General features: G+C 41.7%; 1 protein-coding gene across 3 annotated transcripts in view; it reads left to right on the forward strand.

Moving 5' to 3' along the window:
* LOC138978531 (solute carrier family 12 member 9-like) overlaps nt 1–20,220 on the forward strand; it is a 69,714-nt gene that overhangs the window by 39,075 nt on the left and 10,419 nt on the right. For all 3 annotated transcript variants that reach the window (XR_011459722.1, XM_070351268.1, XM_070351267.1), the window contains exons 7-14: nt 5,851–5,962; nt 8,561–8,718; nt 13,606–13,688; nt 14,299–14,423; nt 15,587–15,779; nt 17,339–17,563; nt 18,010–18,216; nt 19,348–19,623. Coding sequence is in view for 2 of the 3 variants with exons in the window: in XM_070351268.1 (XP_070207369.1) it covers nt 5,851–5,962; nt 8,561–8,718; nt 13,606–13,688; nt 14,299–14,423; nt 15,587–15,779; nt 17,339–17,563; nt 18,010–18,216; nt 19,348–19,623 (1,379 nt within the window). In the remaining variant the exon portion in view is untranslated. The remainder of the gene's footprint in view (nt 1–5,850; nt 5,963–8,560; nt 8,719–13,605; nt 13,689–14,298; nt 14,424–15,586; nt 15,780–17,338; nt 17,564–18,009; nt 18,217–19,347; nt 19,624–20,220) is intronic.

A 20,220-nucleotide genomic window follows, 5' to 3' on the forward strand; every position in this document is an offset into this window, starting at 1 on the left:
ACACCTTTTTGGGGTTGTTGCATTTTTCACACCTTTGAACATCCTGGAATGCATTCAATAATCTGCTTTTGTCATTTTAGACATGTATTCATGTAAATAAAACCATTTTCAAACCGATGTTTTGTTGTTTTTGTCTGTGTTTTATCAAAAAAATCGAAAAAATGGTCAACTTTGGATACTCCGTGCTGGTAAATGTGCGCACATGACATGACCCTTCGATGTTCAAACTGTGTGGAAATTTCCGTTCTTCAAGATGACGTCATCACCGTTGGGGAATTTCCGTTGACATAGGCACAAAGAGAGAGAATCCGTTCCAACCGAAACTCCGGAATTAATATATGCAAATATATGTAGGTCAAAGGCATTTGGCGCAAGCGCAGTAGACAACTTATCAGTCCCCCGGTGTCAACAAATCCATGACGTTTTCACCGATTCAGCAGCATTTTTCGAAGTTTTGAGCTGCGGAGAACAACCCTAACATTGGAAATGTTCGGCATAGTTGCAAGAAATATCAGAGAAAGATGAACCAGCAGCAGCGAACAGTAGAAGGAAGTAACAACACTCCGAAATGAACCAACATTATCGTATTGAAGCAGACGACATTCTAAGATTCTTGACTCGACGAGGTGGGTTTTGCTTCTTTCTCTTTTCGATCTTGTTTGTTTGACAACGTGATTTATTGCACATTGTTATGTTGTTGTTGTTGTAAGAATGTGTTAGGGTTTGCAGGTAAATGATAAACAGTTTGTGTCTGAAGTATTTTGCGTGTTTCTTGATCCAATTTACTGAACATGCCGCCGCCGCCGCACCCCCTCCCCCCCCTCGATCATCTCTGTGATATCGTCTTCACAACCCCTATTTTATTGTTCTTCGCTGGCCAGTCCTTGAGAGCTTACTATGGTGTAACATGTCATCATTATTCTTTGTCTGGGGTCAAACTGAGAAGCAGCATCTGAGCGATGTACGACTGACACAGTTTCTGTTTCTGGTCATTGACCGTAGGAAAATAAGTACCCTACTGGAGAGCGTTCTCTAATTCTAAAGGATTGGTTTACACCAGCATGGCTGACCAACCTATCATTGACAGCAATATTGTTGTCAAATCTTTTCCATTAACTAAGGAATAAAAAAATAGATCCAATTTACTTCACCAAAGAAAAACAAGTCGCGTAAGGCGAAAATACAATATTTAGTCAAGTAGCTGTCGAACTCACAGAATGAAACTGAACGCAACGCAACGCAGCAAGACCGTATACTCGTAGCATCGTCACTCCACCGCCCGTGGCAAAGGCAGTGCACGTGGAATTGACAAGAAGAGCGGGGTATTCGTTGCGCTGAGAAGGATAGCACGCTTTTCTGTACCTCTCTTCGTTTTAACTTCCTGAGCGTGTTTTTAATCCAAACATATCATATCTATATATTTTTGGAATCAGGAACCGACAAGGAATAAGATGAAAGTGTTTTTAAATTGATTTTGAAAAAAAAAATTTGATAATAATTTTTATATATTTAATTTTCAGAGCTTGTTTTTAATCCGAATATAACATATTTATATGTTTTTGGAATCAGCAAATGATGGAGAATAAGATAAACGTAAATTTGGATCGTTTTATAAATCTTTATTATTTTTTACAGTTTTCAGATTTTTAATGACCAAAGTCATTAATTAATTTTTAAGCCACCAAGCTGAAATGCAATACCGAACCCCGGGCTTCGTCGAAGAGTACTTGACCAAAATTTCAACCAATTTGGTTGAAAAATGAGGGCGTGACAGTGCCGCCTCAACTTTCACGAAAAGCCGGATATGACGTCATCAAAGACATTTATCAAAAAAATGAAAAAAACGTTCGGGGATTTCATACCCAGGAACTCTCATGTCAAATTTCATAAAGATCGGTCCAGTAGTTTAGTCTGAATCGCTCTACACACACACACACACGCACGCACACACACACACACACGCACGCACATACACCACAACCCTCGTTTCGATTCCCCCTCGATGTTAAAATATTTAGTCAAAACTTGACTAAATATAAAAAAGAGTTAAACTAAAGGACTGGGGATGCAACTCATGAATCAAAAGCATAAAGATCACCTGCAAACAGTGCTAGGTTTAGGAAATCTGAAAATGTATACACACACACAGAACACACACACACACACACAAAACAGACAACAGACAAGAAACAAGCAAATACATAGCAAGTGTGATGAAATAAATTAATTTGAAAAGAAAAATATGAAAAGAAAGAAAGAAAGAAAATAATTCAGCTAGTTTCAGTATTAGTTCCTGTGTGTATGTGATTGTGTGGTTACTCAAATCCCATAGTAAACTTGACATGTAAATTTTGTGATAGGGGCCAATTAATGAATGTCTTTTGTGTGTGTGTGTGTGTGTGTTCGTCAACCGACATATGTGGGTACGAGCCGCTGAGGTGGTTGTAAGAAAACCCGCCTGGTTCAGTGGTTGGGGGCTGATTGGGATTTCTGATTTACCGGCCTAGCCAAAAAGTTGAGGTACACCCCATGTAACATGGTCATTTGCAAAATAAAGTACAAGCACTTGTTGACGTTTATATTGAGTCTTAAATTTTGCAGCTTATTACAAACAAAAACCATGGACAGTTGTATCAAATATTAAATCAGTGTTTGTGTATTTATTAGGTTGGAGCAAGGGGAGAGCCAGTCCTCCTGTGGTGGCAGCAAGGAGAAAGATTGACCTGATGGAAAAGTTTGCTAAACCGGAACTACCCTCTTCCACAGCAGAAACATCAGCTTTGCCATCTTCTGACCAACCATAAGAAGATACAGATACTTTGCCATCTTCTGACCCATCACAAGCAGATATGGATACTGGTACTGTGCAACGTCGACATGTGTTGGGCTTTTGTCAACATTGATCAGCTCAATCTATTGCTGAAAGGTCTATATCCTGTACTGAATGCTTGTCTGATAGCAGTCTGATTATGAAAGAAGGTGATGCATCAGCCCAAGGATTTGCACAGGCCCTGCATCTGGAGTGCATTTGAGTGTCCATTCAAGTCTGCAGTTGTTTACTCTTCTCCCGGTGTTTGCAACGCTTCGGGTGGTAAAGTTGCATTTTAAATAATCCGCGTATGACCATGTTGGTACATGGAAAGGGACATTCAGCTTTACAGAAATTTGCTGCAGTGTTAGGATTGAGCACAGAAATATTGTAATTAAAATGTTGCAACTTTTGAATGGCTTGATAGCTTTGTTCCATTTGTGTATATATAATTATGTTGGGGCGGGGATATAGCTCAGTTGGTAGCGCGCTGGATCTGTATTCAGTTGGCCGCTGTCAGCGTGAGTTCGATCCCAGGTTCGGCGGAAATTTATTTCAGAGTCAAATTTGTGTGCAAACTCTCTTCGGTGTCCGAACTCCCCCCGTGTACACTACATTGGGTGTGCACGTTAAAGATCCCACGATTGACAAAAGGGTCTTTCCTGGCAAAAATTGCTCAGGCACAGTTAATAATTGTCTACCTATACCCGTGTGACTTGGAATAATAGGCCGTGAAAGGTAAATATGCGCCGAAATGGCTGCAATTACTGGCCGTATAAAATTTCATCTCACACGGCATCACTGCAGAGCGCCTAGAACTGTACCCACGGAATATGCGCGATATAAGCCTCATTGATTGATTGATTGATTGATTGATTACAGGCATGAAAATTCTCCGTATTTTCCGTATTTTCCGTATTTTTGAAAAAAATAAACCGTATTTTTTTTTATTTTCCGTATTTTTCTTCTTTTTTTTCCTAGTCATAGTTATAGTAAAATAGTTTTGGGGCCATGTTTGAATCCAATTTTAAGGCTCAGATAGCCCCAGATTGCACCAAATTGCACCCTTGAAAAACAAAATTTCCGGGGGGGCATGCCCGCGGACCCCCCCTAGAAGTCTTGGCGCTTTGCGCCTGCGAAACTTGGCGCTACGCGCCTGCGAAACTTGGTGCTACGCGCCTTCGAATTTTGTTTTCAGTATTTTTTTTTCTTCAGTTTTCATGCCTGGATTATGTAATGTTGTTGATGATTTGTGAAGCATCATTTCTATGCAATGGAATAAGAAATCAGTGCATCCGTTGGGTTTTTATGAGTCTGACAGTTTGGTTCTGATCAATATTTTCATATCAGCACAAACACAGATAATTGACTTTTTTAATGTTTTCATATGATTTTTTTTAAATCAAAAAAATCTGATAATTTGATTATCAAATCATTTCCCCTTCATAGTTAAAGTGTTATTCTGGTTAAAAAAAAACACCCCATTAATTCAAGCTCTACTGTGGTACTAGTTTACCGGGGTACTAGTGAGACTCTTTTACATGCTGTTTTCTCTACATGTAATTTGAGACAAAATGTGGTAATTAAAATGTTGTAACTTTTGAATGGCAAGATGGATTTGTTCCAATTTTGTATATGTTGTTTATGATTTGTGAAGCACCATTTCTGTGCATGGAATAAGAATACAGTGGATTCCTTGTGTTTTTATGAGTCCGACAGTTTCGTTTTGATTCATATCTGCACTAACATAGATGAGTTTTCAAATGATTTTTTTTAAAAAGTCTGGATAATTTGATCGTCAAATCATTTCCCCATCATAGTAAAGTGGTTATTCTTATAAAAACATATCAATTCAGGCTGCACTGTGCTACTGGTTTGAGGTACTGGTTGGAATCTTTCAAATGCTGTTTTCTCTGAATGTAATTTTCAGACAAACATCTGTAATTAAAATGTTGCAACTTTTGAATGGCTTGATGGATTTGTTTCATTTTTGTTTATGTTGTTTATGATTTGTAAAGCGTCAGTTTTGTGTATAGAATAAGAGTTAAGTGCATTGGTTGGGTTTTTATATGTCTGACAGTTTGGTTCTGATTCATGTTTTCATATCGGTACAAACAAAGATGGTTGTTTTCATATGATGTATATAAAAAAAAATCCTGATAATTTGATTGTCAAATCCTTTTCCCTACATAGTAAAGTGGTCATTCTGATAAAAACATATGAATTCAGGGTGCACTGTGCTACTGGTTTTTTTATGTACTGGTTCAAATCTTTAAAATGCTGTTTTCTCTGAATGTAATTTTCAGACAAAACGCTACAATTAAAATGTTGCAACTTTTGAAAGGCTTGATGGATTTGTTCAGTTTTTGTATATGTTGTTTATGAGTTGTACAGCATCAGTTCTGTGTATGGAATAAGAGTTCAGTGCATTGGTTGGGTTTTTATGAGTCTGACAGTTAGGATTTCATGTATTTTTCTTATCAGAACTGAACCGGTAACTGAAAATGCTAAATTAAAATAATATATTGCTTAGAAATGCTTTTCGATACACAGAATTATTAAACACACACATATTGCTGCAAAGAAGAAAAATTGGATCAAAACATGCACTGGTTCACAAACTGCAACATTTTAAAAAAAGCACATTTTATAACGTTTTTCTCACATTTTGGTGAATAAAACCCCCAAAAATTGCTTTTCACTCAAAATTTAAAATGGTTTCCCTTAATTAGGTTATTCTGCTTGCAAAAATCAAACAAGCAGCAAGCTGTTTCAAAAAGAAAAAAAAAAGTGCTTGCCTACCCTGTCCCCCCTTAAGTAAGTACTAGTTTCTGATACCTTGCATGTGCTATTGAACTTATGTACACACTTCTGTGTTGGAAATCAACAGTTTAATATTATAATTTCAAACTCAACTGGAAACCTTGTACGACTGGGTTTTTACGTGTTTGACTGCCATTTAGGCGATTATACTCCATTTTGTGGGGATTGTAGACCTGTTCAAATTTGTGCTTTTTCACATCTCTTTTATTTTGACACAGGTGAGCTGAAGGACCCCAGCAAGTCCATCCCTAAAGGAACGCTGTCCGCAGTGGCCTTCACCTTCTGTACCTACGTCATCATGACCATCCTGCTGGCCGGGTCCTGTGACAGGTACGCCTTTCATTTTCTTTGAAGTCACAGTCATTTTCATTTTCATAACTTTATTGTCCCATTGCTGGGAAATTCGGGTCACTTCCTCCCAGTGAAAAGCTAGCAGCAGCAGCGTTGCACTACCCAGGTGTGTGTGTGTGTTTAGGTGTAATCCGCCACCTACACTTATGGCAGAATGACCGAGGTCTTTTACGTGCCACTCTGGTGACATGGGAGTGGAACATGGATACCGTCTCTGAGTCTGCACTTAAAGTTGATTCCAACCCGTGACCCTAGGATCACAAAGTCCAGTGCTCTACCATCTGAGCTACCGGGCCCCCATGTCCTTCCCCTGTTAACTTTAAACAATTTGGATATCTCCCAGGTCAACTTATGTGCAGACCTGCTAGTAACTTAACTCATTCGCTGCGCGTCGGAACTGGAATTCCGACACCTGTGTTTAGCGTTGGCTGCGTGCCGGCACTTGAGTTCCGACGGATATCACGAATTTTTAACGGTGTAAACGGTCCTGCTGACCAAGGGAAACAACCCCTGCAATGAACTTCTATCTGTCTACAGTGGTACCATTCACTGTAAACAGTTCCTTCCCTTAAATTGTTGGGATTAATAAAAATTTTGTTGACGGTGTGCGACCCACGTGTTTTGACTTTTCCAAGATGGCGGATCGTTCTGCTGAGACGTAGTAACTTGAAAAGAGTGCTAGAACGTGTTATTCAGTACGGTTCTGATCTTGACCTCAGTGATGATGATAGTGGAGATGATATTTTAGATTCTGGTGACGATTTTGTGCCAATGGACGATCATTTGGGTGATGATTCGGGCAATGCAAGTGTCGATCATGACATTGTGTATGATGAACCCATGACGTAGAAAGTTTTTTTGTTTTGCTTCAAATTGGATATTTTGCGTGGATATGAAGACAACAAAAGGTATGTACTTTCAAATGTTTCATATATTTTCTAAAAGAGTAAGTTTCAAACTTTGCAAAAACATAAGGTATGTAAGGTTATCTTGTGTTGTTGATTTTTAATATTTTTTTCAAAATGGCTCTAAATCGCGCGTTGGCAGGGAACACAGGGGAAATTTAGCTGCGCAGCGAATGAGTGTGTACACGCAAGCACAAGACCAAGTGCACACGGAAAAGATCCTGTAATCCATGTCAGAGTTCGGTGGGTTATGGAAACACGAAAATACCCAGCATGTTTCCCTAGAATTATAGAGTGCTGTCCCTTCTGCGCCGAGCGGCTGCATCATAGTTCAGGGCTCTCTCATATTTCGGACTGTGCGCCTTGAGTCGCCTTGTGGTGAGATCAATCAATCAATATCAATATGAGACTTATATCGCGCGTATTCCGTGGGTACAGTTCTAAGCGCAGGGATTTTTTTTTTTTTTTAATTTTATTTTTTTTTATGCAATTTATATCGCGCACATATTCAAGGCGCAGGGATTTATTTATGCCGTGTGAGATGGAATTTTTTTACACAATACATCACGCATTCACATCGGCCAGCAGATCGCAGCCATTTCGGTGCATATCCTACTTTTCACGGCCTATTATTCCAAGTCACACGGGTATTTTGGTGGACATTTTTATCTATGCCTATACAATTTTGCCAGGAAAGACCCTTTTGTCAATCGTGGGATCTTTAACGTGCACACCCCAATGTAGTGTACACGAAGGGACCTCGGTTTTTCGTCTCATCCGAAAGACTAGCACTTGAACCCACCACCTAGGTTAGGGAAGGGGGGAGAAAATTGCTAACACCCTGACCCAGGGTCGAACTCGCAACCTCTCGCTTCCGAGCGCAAGTGCGTTACCACTCGGCCACCCAGTCCACATATGTGCGCGATATAAATTCTTGTAGTATTATTATTGTTATTAGCCATATCAGATGTGGCCAGGCTTTGACATGGGATCAGGCTGTCCCTCCACTTGGACATATACCAACATCCACAGTCTCACAGCTTTCTGTGCACAGTCAGCATTTTTTTTAATGAATTAATTTCTTAATGGATGGTTGTTGCTTTTTATGTGAAATTATTTCGCACACAAAATTCTCACCCATGCACAGGAAGAAGTCTTGATGTTGATTTTTGGTTTGTGTCAAAGTCAAGAGATAGCCTTATGCGATGCAAGAAATTGGCCAGATCTAAGATGGCGAGTCGTACTGTTTTTGCTGGAAGGACTGTTTCTCTGATTTGATTTGTTTTAAAGAGTGCTTTGTTTTCTTCTTGTAGTGTTTTTGTGCTCTAATTTTGGTGTTCTCTTGTTTAATGTTGCTTGATACTTGACCAGTGTCGCCTAAGATTACTTTGTTCTGTGACTTTAGATTTAGGGAATGGGTTGGGAAGACATTTGATAGTTTGAAGCCTGTGTGTAATGACTCCCAATATTGGAGCAGTTCCTGGTGATGTTATGAAACTATTGAAGAGACTTCCAACGTGAATGTAAGCATTATTTCATTAATTTGGGATAGAATTATGTGTTCAGTACTTCTGCTATCAAGATCTAGTCTTTGGGAATTAACTCTGGTAATGTACAGTACTGCTTCTATTCCCGTTCTTATATAAAATCAGAGTGCTTTATGTTATTTCAGGTTCCTGCTGCAGAACAATTATGTGTTTCTTCAACAAATCAACATTTGGCCGCCATTTGTCGTTGTTGGCATTTTTGCTGCCACCTTGTCTGCTGCCTTGGGGAATCTGATTGGTGCATCAAGAATCCTAGAAGCACTTGGGAATGACCAGTTGTTTTGTGAGTGGATTCCGTTACTTTTTGTTATTGTTCCCAATGTTAACACAAAATTTCAAGACTACTTTTTGTTCAGAATGGAATTTTTGTAAGATTTTGTTAACACTGATTATCTATCAATCTAATCTCTTGTAAAAGCCTAGATTACCAGCTATTGTGTTTTCAGCGTAGCAATAGGGCCCGATATTTAGACGAGACAAGTATAATGCCGACGAGTCGAAGACGAGTCGCATTATACTTGTTCGAGTCTAAATATCGGACCCTATTGCTACGATGAAAACACAACAGCGTTTATATAGCTATTCTGACATTAAATTCTGTGTTAAAATCATGTTTTTGTCAGCAACAAGTACCAGAATGGTCCATGTCGTTGATTGCAGACGACGGTTCCCTTTCCGCATGAAGCCACGGAAATAACCGAACATTGAAAAACCCACGGACATGTATTACGGAGAAAACTCGAGATAACCGGATGTTTGGCATTACGTCAATATGCTAGGAATCATATGACGTCATGACGTATCATGCTTGCCTACGTATATTGTATGTTCGAAAGTCTGACTTCTGTGGTGAAGACTGCGGTAAATCTGTAGATGATAAGAGAACAAGGATTGTCTCAGAAGAAACGACTAAATGTTTCAGACCGGTAACTTCATTTCAACATTGCACAAAACAATGGACGTTCTATGTGACAAGAGTTTGCTGATTTTGTGTTAAACATTGGAGATATCGTCTGCTAGAATCAGAGATAGGTCGCTTCAGATTGCAGCTTCTGGAAATGTGCAAGGTTTGTTGCCTGTTAAAGAACTGGATTTTACACGTAATGTATGTCATGTACAGTAAGCAACAACAAAAACACACACAGCAAATGGCATCGTCTGTCGACTAGTCACAGAAACAAACCTGGCGAGGTATGCGTGTACTTTATACACGTGGAAGAAACCGGAACCATGCGTCTTTGTTTACGACAATATGCTTTTGGATATTGAGTAAAATGGCCGACTTCCGTAGCATTATGCTTTGATGATCGGAAGAGACCATCCAATCACAGCCCCCGAATTCCCCCACGTGTTTATCAGAATAGCTATATAGATGTATGCTGGTGTGCATGGCCACTAACACAAGAGTGTTGTACTGTATGGCAGCTCGCTTTCCCCAGTGAAAATGCAGCCACATTTCCATGAGGGTAACCTCACAGGAATGGGTTATTCTCCACAGCTGTGTACCAGGGAAAACCATGTTACGAAGTTGACGTTTCTTTACGTATCTGAGACATTTTAACCGTATAAATTGATTTCAATAATAAATACTGGTTCCATATTTATCTTTGGCCTGCAGCAAAAGAATTAGAACTACTTGCTCATTTTGTTTGTCTACATTCAGTAAATAACAAGGGTTTCAAAGTACGCCAACTCCGTAACATGGAAACCAAAAGTTGTGATATGGATTTGAATACTAACAATTGAAAGAAAAGAAGACAAAAATATATATACTATGTTTTTTGTTGCATGTCTGTTTCGATCATTATCTAACTGGAGTATTACTGGAAAAAAGTAAAGAGAATACATTCTAGTTGCCGTTTAATATACGTTATAATCATTTAAAGGACTGAAAATGCACGTCACAAAATGGTACCCAGCTCTGGAGAATAACCCAACAATATGAAATCTTAGCCTTATCTTATCCTCACCTCAAAGTTGTACTATATTTATGGCTACCTGTAGGGTGGGTGTTTAAACAAAAATTGTTCGCCAACCCTGCACAGAATTTTGTACTGTATTTCGTACAATGAAGGCGGCCTGTAAACCCCACCTACACCATGTACCACTTGAATACAGTGGAAACCCCACCTGCACCATGTACCCCTTGAATACAGTACCATGTACCCCTTGAATACAGTGGAAACCCCACCTGCACCATGTACCCCTTAAATACAGTGGAATCCCCACCTGCACCATGTACCCCTTGAATACAGTGGAATCCCCACCTGCACCATGTACCCCTTAAATACAGTGGAAACCCCACCTGCACCATGTACCCCTTAAATACAGTGGAAACCCCACCTGCACCATGTACCCCTTGAATACAGTGGAAACCCCACATGCACCATGTACCCCTTAAATACAGTGGAAACCCCACCTGCACCATGTACCCCTTGAATACAGTGGAAACCCCACATGCACCATGTACCCCTTAAATACAGTGGAATCCCCACCTGCACCATGTACCCCTTAAATACAGTGGAAACCCCACATGCACCATGTACCCCTTGAATACAGTGGAAACCCCACCTACACCATGTACCCCTTAAATACAGTGGAAACCCCACCTGCACCATGTACCACTTGAATACAGTGGAAACCCCACCTGCACCATGTACCACTTGAATACAGTGGAAACCCCACCTACACCATGTACCCCTTAAATACAGTGGAAACCCCACCTGCACCATGTACCCCTTGAATACAGTGGAAACCCCACATGCACCATGTACCCCTTAAATACAGTGGAAACCCCACCTGCACCATGTACCACTTGAATACAGTGGAAACCCCACCTGCACCATGTACCACTTAAATACAGTGCAAACCCCACCTGCACCATGTACCCCTTGAATACAGTGGAAACCCCACCTGCACCATGTACCCCTTAAATACAGTGGAATCCCCACCTGCACCATGTACCCCTTGAATACAGTGGAAACCCCACCTGCACCATGTACCCCTTAAATACAGTGGAATCCCCACCTGCACCATGTACCCCTTGAATACAGTGGAAACCCCACATGCACCATGTACCCCTTAAATACAGTGGAAACCCCACCTGCACCATGTACCCCTTAAATACAGTGGAATCCCCACCTGCACCATGTACCCCTTGAATACAGTGGAAACCCCACCTGCACCATGTACAGTGGAGTCCAGGTATAACGAACCTGGGTATAACGAAATCCCGCTTTTAACGAACTGCCATTGATTTCCCGGCAGACAGCCTTCTATTTCTTACTTGTTACTTTCCGGCCACAACGAACCTTTTGAACTCATTTGCATAACGAACCCCTCTTATAACAAACACGTTTTCATCGCCCCAGAGCCGTTTTGTCTCTAAAAGTCACAAGGCTACAACGAACTGATGTCAATAACTGTCTCCAAAGACAAAAATACACAAACACAAGTGCACATCCCGTGATGAGCGAACTCTGAGCGAACTCTGAACAAACAGCGGGAGGTGCACGGAACAGCCACCCCCGCTGTGTTTTCACTATTCCACTCATCAGCTGCTAAGCTATGACTGTGCTCTAAAAAGTCACAAGGCTACAACGATCTGATCTGCGTGTGAGGCAGATCAAAGAGGTCCATTGTGATAGCTGGGTGGCCTTGTTTACAGACACTGTGACCTTCTTCCCAGGGGTCATTGACCCAGTTTTAGCTATGAGAGGTGGTTCCCCTTTATGAGAGAGGAAACACTTTCTGCACCCCGGTCACTCCCGGGTCAGTGACCGAGTTTAACCTATGGGGAGTTTAACCTATGGGGCGGTCTCTTTGATGTCTTGAGTAGTACATGCACCAGAACTGGTGGACACCATGAAATCGGAGATTGATCAGAATGTACATATATATGTACATGCTTTTACACGACTTTTTAAATTTTACTTCTAAAATTGTGACAGTAAAGTGAACATTATTTTGAACTATGCCTCTATGGATTATATCATGAAGCTGTTGAAAACATGCAGAGATTGTACTCTGCCAGGAAAGATCGATGGGACGATCATTTGAAGGTGAGTGGGAAAACTTGTCTTAAGGCCATTTAGGGTTGAAAACTCTACAGCGAATTACTGATATAACGAACTAAAATGTATCTCCCTTGAGATTCGTTGTACCCGGACTCCACTGTACCACTTAAATACAGTGGAAACCCCACCTGCACCATGTACCCCTTAAATACAGTGGAATCCCCACCTGCACCATGTACCCCTTGAATACAGTGGAAACCCCACCTGCACCATGTACCCCTTAAATACAGTGGAATCCCCACCTGCACCATGTCCCCCTTAAATACAGTGGAAACCCCACCTGCACCATGTACCACTTAAATACAGTGGAAACCCCACCTGCACCATGTACCCCTTGAATACAGTGGAAACCCCACATGCACCATGTACCACTTGAATACAGTGTGTGGAAACCCCACCTGCACCATGTACCACTTGAATACAGTGGAAACCCCACCTGCACCGTGTACCCCTTGAATACAGTGGAAACCCCACCTGCACCATGTACCCCTTAAATACAGTGGAAACCCCACCTGCACCATGTACCACTTAAATACAGTGGAAACCCCACCTGCACCATGTACCACTTGAATACAGTGTGTGGAAACCCCTCCTGCACCATGTACCACTTGAATACAGTGGAAACCCCACCTACACCATGTACCCCTTGAATACAGTGGAAACCCCACCTACACCATGTACCCCTTAAATACAGTGGAAACCCCACCTACACCATGTACCCCTTAAATACAGTGGAAACCCCACCTACACCATGTACCCCTTAAATACAGTGGAAACCCCACCTACACCATGTACCCCTTTGCACCATGTACCACTTAAATACAGTGGAAACCCCTTGTTAAGACCTCCAGAAATCTGAGAAGCTCAGGTCTTTAAAAGGAGGGAGTCTTAAAATGGAGGTAAATTTACAGAGACTAAGAAGAGAAAATCGAAAAAAGGTAAGATCTTAAAAGAGGAAGTGTTAAATTGGGGGGGGGGGTGTCTTAAAAGGGGGTTTCCAATGTACTGGTTTATGAAAAGGTGTGCACAAACAAGGGTTCACAGAAGTTTGCATGGACGTTTGTGTGGGTAAGTGAAAGTGTTTCTTGTTGCAGGGATGCTGTTGAAGCCAGCCACTGTCACCACCAAGTCAGGAAACCCGTACATGGCAGTACTCATCTCCTGGTTCTTAGTACAGGTAATTAACCAATAACATCGTGTGAGGCGTTTAATTAATCTCTTCCAAAGTAAAATCTCTGTCGCATGACGTCAAAGTGAAAGAAATGTTGAGAAGACGTCATAGTACAGGTAATAGTGTCACATAAAAATTCTGTAACTTTCTCTGAATGTCTCCCGAGGAAGTGAAAAGGAATTTCAAGAACACATTATGTCTCGGTGACTTTATCATATCAGCCGTAGAAAATGACTCGTACGGTTACAACCAGGCTGTGCATCTATCGGTATCGTATACATCATATAGCTCAGTTGGTACAGCACTGGTCCAGTGGTCCCCAGGGTCACGGCTTCTAATCCGGGCTGTGACGGACACGGGTCAACTTTATGTGCATCCATGTTCCACCCCTGTGGCACGTAAAAGACCTCGATCATTGTGCCATAAGTGCAGGTGGCTGATGACACCTAAACACGCACACACCTGGGTAGCGCGACTCTGTTGCTGCTAGCTTTCCACTGGGAAGAAGCGACCTGAATTTCCAAGCAATGGGTCAATAAAGTAATAAAAATGAAAATGAAAACAGATTGTGTCATTATAGTATTTGACGACAACTTTCGCTGATTGTTTGTTGCAGTTGGTGCTGTTGATAGGCTCGCTGAACGCCATCGCCCCGGCCACTTCCGTCTTCTTCCTGCTGTCCTATGCTGCTGTTAACCTGGCCTGTCTGGGTCTTGAGCTGGCTTCTGCACCTAACTTCAGGTGTGTCTTGTCTTCTTCTCCTTCTTTGTTCATGGGCTCAAACTCCCACGTTCACTAATGTTTTTGCACAGTAGCTATTTCACGTGTATGACCGTTTTTACCCCGCTGTTTGGGCAGCATATGGGGGAAACATGCTGGGTATTTTTGTGTTTCTATTACCCATCGAACTCGGACATGGATTACAGGATCTTTTCCGTGCGCGCTTGGTCTTGAGCTTGCGTGTACACACAAAGGTGTGTGTCAATGTTACAGGAAATTTCTTCCTGTCTTGTTGTGACTTACAGTGCAATATCAGCGTTGTTCGCAGGCCTCGGCCTTTGGTCACTGACAGTGACACATACTTTTCTGATTTGACACATTGTTCTGACCCCTAGCTGGTCGACCGTCGGATAGTTTAGACACTAAGGAGGTCTTTTACAAATGTAGCCAAGGCATTTAGACCTTTTTATATTTTAAATCCCGGTCCAACAGATTTATTGTCCTCTGGGTCTGGGCAAAACTCTGCTGTTTTCACTTCCACAAATAAATTGCTTGTCTGCAGCTGAAGGGAGACAATCACAGGGATTCTGCTAAGGTTTTGTTTTACATCACGCTGAAAACCTTTCTGCAAAGATTGCTTTAGAGCTTAAAAAAACCCTCATACAGGAATAAGTAAACTACAGGTGTGGAAAACTGACAACACATCATTCAAATGCCTGTATAAACATGCAGATGATACAAGTGTAGCATAAGTCATTAAATATGTGATGACAGGAAAGTTAACACAATTCTGAAAATTTCTCAATACAAATTATGAGAACCTCTGTATAAATATTCAGATGATAAATTGAGGCATATGTGAATAAATATAAGATAACCGAATATTCAAAAATCATTAAAATGTCTACCCGGTAAGTACAGTATGGTCTGTCACTCAATGGTATGACTGTGTGTGTGTGTGTGTGTGTGTGTGTGTGTGTGTGTGTGTGTGCAGGTATCTTTTGTCATGTAAGCCCAGTTTGCTTGGTGTTTTTGTTGTTGTTTTGCCTCAGTTATTTGTATGGTTTTTATGCTTGTTAAAGTTTTTCTTATTTGTTTTAGAATGAAATTGTGAAGCGCCTGGAGCCAATTGATGGGACTCCTGCTATAGAAAAGTTATTTATTAGCATGATTATTTTATTCAGACCAACGTTCCGCTACTTCACCTGGCACACGTGCTCGCTGGGTCTGATTGGCTGCATGATCATGTGTTTCCTGATCAGCGCCATCTACACTTCGATTGCCCTGGTCCTCATGCTGTGTCTCATCATCGTTCTCCACATCCGTTCTCTGCCCTCCACCTGGGGATCTATTTCCCAGGCCCTCATATTTCACCAGGTAAGAGGCTGATTTTTATTGTTTGCTGGGGATGGGGATCTATTTCCCAGGCCCTCATATTTCACCAGGTAAGAGGCTGATTTTTATTGTTTGCTGGGGATGGGGATCTATTTCACAGGCCCTCATATACACCAGGTAAAAGGCTGATTTTTATTGTTTACGGGGATGAAGATCTATTTCCCAGGCCCTCATATTTCACCAGGTAAGAGGCTGATTTTTAGTTTATTTTAGAAGGATGAAAGTCACTTGTTCATTTCAATGCTTGTTTTCCTCTCAGGTGCCAGGAGATTGGTTCTGTATAACTCTCACTTACTCCATTACACATGTCGTATGCATTTAGAGCGCTTACTTTGCTTTGGTTATTTGATCGCTGGACCGGCACGGTTGGCCTAGTGGTAAGGCGTCCGCCCCGTGATCGGGAGGTCGTGGGTTCGAACCCCGGCCGGGTACCTAAGACTTCAAAATTGGCAATCTAGTGGCTGCTCCGCCTGGCGTCTGGCATTATGGGGTTAGTGCTAGGACGGGTTGGTCCGGTGTCAGAATAATGTGACTGGGTGAGACATGAAGCCTGTGCTGCGACTTCTGTCTTGTGTGTGGCGCACGTTATATGTCAAAGCAGCACCGCCCTGATATGGCCCTTCGTGGTCGGCTGGGCGTTAAGCAAAAACAAACAAGCAAACATTTGATCGCTGATTTGTTTGCTGTTTGCGGGGGTTATTTTGGTTTGATATCTGACAGAATAGAAAATCATTCATAATATGTTTGTTGGTTGTGTGAGTTCCCTGGCCTGAGGTGCACGAACCGAAACTGTGAGCCACCCCAACGGGGGGAAGAACAAACTGCAGGGTCTCATTAGTTGTGAAATCTCAGTTTCAACCAATCAAATACTGCGGCAGGCTCCCGTTTGGGTGGTAACTTTCTCGTGCACCTCACCCCTGGTCCCAAGGCCCTTAACCGCTCAACCACCTGTCCCCCCACCTAAGAGACTAAGATATTTTGGTTTTTGTCCAAAGTGATTATGGTTTGCTGTTCCTCTTTGTTAATCAGTGAGTTTTTCTTGTTTTTTTCTTCTTGTAATATGAGTGTTCACAATCATTGTCATTACATTATTGCACAAGAAAGGGAAGCACAGTATCTGAAAAATGGAAATGCCTTGTGGAGGGCGAAGGATTACTTGAACTTCAGTTACAGATGATAGTCTTCATGACGATATTAAAACCAATAAAAAAAAAAACCACGATAATCAGAGAAGAGTTTCATCAGGCTGTCATACTTACAAGGTATGAACACTTTCAATATGAAACTTTTAGACTTCTGTTGTATTTGTACACCAAGTAATTTTCCTATAAGTGCTGTCACTGTAAAGAACCCAAGTTCACAGCGAAAGTCTCAGGGCTTGGAAACATGAACACACGCATGCAGGATAAAAACAAACACTGGTTAGCGCTGTACTGTAAAGCAGCTCGCTTTCCCCAGTGAGATAGCAGCCCGAATGTCCATGAGGGTAACCTGACAGGACTATATGAAATCTTATTCTTATCCTTATTCTTTTTTTCCAGGTTCGCAAATACCTGCTGATGCTGGACTCCAGAAAGTCGCACGTGAAATACTGGCGGCCACAGATCTTGCTTATGGTGGCTAACCCCAGGCAGTCATGCCAGCTCATGGACTTCATCAACGACATCAAGAAGAGTGGCCTGTACATCATTGGTCATGTCCAGACTGGTCGCCTTGATGATTACCCCATGGACCCCGTTAACGAGCTGCAGCCTAAGTGGTTGAAGGTACGGCTTGGGAGGAGGTCTGTCTCTCTGTCTGCCAGCCTGTCAGTCTTTCTGTCTTTCTAGTCTCTCTGTATCTCTGTGTCTCTGCCTGTCTGTCTGTAAAATATGTAGGATCACTAATTTTCCGCTTTATTCCTAATTTTAAGGTTTGAGAAAAAGTTCAAAATTGGTTATTGGTTTGACTGTCTGGCATAGCTCTGGGTTTTTTTTCACCTTGCTTTCTTCTGTACTTCTTTCAAAACCATCACTTCAATTTAACTGTACCTAAGATAGTGGTACCTAAGCTTATGGTTGTATTGATATATAAAAAAAATGAACATTTTACTCTCAAAAAAGTAATACAAGGTGGGGGTGTGTGTGCGTGTGACTGTAAAAGAGAGGTCCACTGTATAGCTTTCTCATATAGATTCGCCACCAACAATTTTTTTTGTTTTTTGTTTTCACAGATTGTGGATCATCTTAAGATCAAGGCGTTTGTAGAGTTGACAGTGGCCAACAGTGTTCCCGAGGGCTTTCAGCAGTTGGTTCGTATCGCGGGCCTGGGCGGCATGAAGCCCAACACGGTTTGTCTTGGGTTCTACGACAGCTCGTCTCCCATTGACACCCTCGTCAAGACCAGGCCTAGAAAACGCAGATTTTTCACACGTGGTGATGTAAGTTGTGTTTTTTTAAACAGAAATCTGCTAGCGTTCCACATTCGAGAATCCTAAAACATGTAAGGCTTAGTTATTGGAATGTTTCATCAAAGGCAAAACAATTTACTAGAGTGTTGACCTATTGATGCACTCATCAAAACCAGGCCTAGAAAACGCAGGTTTTTCACATGTGGTGATGTAAGTTGTGGGTTTTTTGCTTATGAAGATATCTTCAATCAATCAATCAATCAATATGAGGCTTATATCGCGCGTATTCCGTGGGTACAGTTCTAAGCGCAGGGATTTAATAAAAAAAAAAATTTATGCAATTTATATTGCGCACATATTCAATGCCGTGTGAGATGTAATTTTTTTTACACAATACATCACGCATTCACATCGGCCAGCAGATCGCAGCCATTTCGGCGCATATCCTACTTTTCACGGCCTATTATTCCAAGTCACACGGGTATTTTGGTGGACATTTTTATCTATGCCTATACAATTTTGCCAGGAAAGACCCTTTTGTCAATCGTGGGATCTTTAACGTGCACACCCCAATGTAGTGTACACGAAGGGACCTCGATTTTTCATCTCATCCGAAAGACTAGCACTTGAACCCACCACCAAGGTTAGGAAAGGGGGGAGAAAATTGCTAACGCCCTGACCCAGGGTCGAACTCGCAACCTCTCGCTTCCGAGCGCAAGTGCGTTACCACTCGGCCACCCAGTCTGCTAGCGTTCCACATTCGAGAATCCTAAAAGATGTAATGTTTAGTTATTGGAATGTTTGATGAAAGACAAAACAATTTATTAGATTGTTGACCTAGTGTCTTTACCTGTCTACATTGACTTGAGTTAAAAAAATAAGAAACAAAAAAGAACACATTCTTTACGCTTCAAGTGTTGTTGTTTTTTTGCATCCAGAGGCACATTAAGGCAACCGTAAATATCCAGGCAATAGAATTGTGAGTGAAACGGCAGATATCTGCGACAGTGAAATACTTCAGGCTTGTCCAAGAATACAAATGTTTTGATTGATCGAAAAACAAATTCGGTGGAGCGCATGCCTCAGAACCCTCTTAGTTTCGGAGTTTTCACTTTCAGTCAATTTCCATGTCTAATAATTATTTTGCATGACAATGTGCAGGCGGAAAGCGGAACCTACTCAGAAGTGGAGTCTTTCTTCACCGACCTTCGCAAGGAGGAAACACATCGCCCCCTGTCTCCCACAGAGTACGTCATGATGATTCGCGACAGTCTCAAGATGCACAAGAACGTGTGTCTGTGTCGGCATTTTCACCTGTTGGACAAGCGACAGCTTCTGTCGTCGTCTGCCAACTCCTTCATTGACGTTTGGCCCATCAACCTGTTCCAGCCGCAGATGGCCAGCTTCTTCGACAACACCAGTCTCTTTATGCTACAGGTAGTATGTGTGTGTGTGTGTGTGGGGGGGGGGGGGGGGGGCTCTCTCTCTCTCTCTCTCTCTCTCTCTCTCTCTCTCTCTCTCTCTCTCTCTCTCTCTCTCTCTCTCTCTCTCTTTCTTTCTCTCTCTCTGTTCATACCTTACAATAGCCTGAATGCAAAGAAAAGGCGGTTATCATTGTCCAGATGGTCAAAGGGAGACAATTTAAGACTGGTATTAGAGGGCTGAATGTACAGTTGACTTTACTCGGGTAATAAGTCGTGTTCTTAGAGTGACAACAAATTTTTAAAGCTGTTAACGATTTTGTTTGGAGTTATTGTGAACAAATAAGTTTTGTTATTAATCAGTTTATTTATGAAGTGGGTGTAACAGGTGTTGCTTTTCAGTATTTTCTCCAGTAGACTTGTTAGTTTTGAGTGTGTTTACATACACACACTTTGCAAAGAAACACACACACACACACACACACACACACACACACACACACACACACACACACACACACACACACACACACACACACACACACACACACACACACACACACACACACACACACACACACACACACACACACTGTACAGTGGAGTCCGGGAA

This window comes from Littorina saxatilis, linkage group LG10 (assembly GCF_037325665.1).
Source record: "Littorina saxatilis isolate snail1 linkage group LG10, US_GU_Lsax_2.0, whole genome shotgun sequence".
Classification (NCBI taxonomy): domain Eukaryota; kingdom Metazoa; phylum Mollusca; class Gastropoda; order Littorinimorpha; family Littorinidae; genus Littorina; species Littorina saxatilis.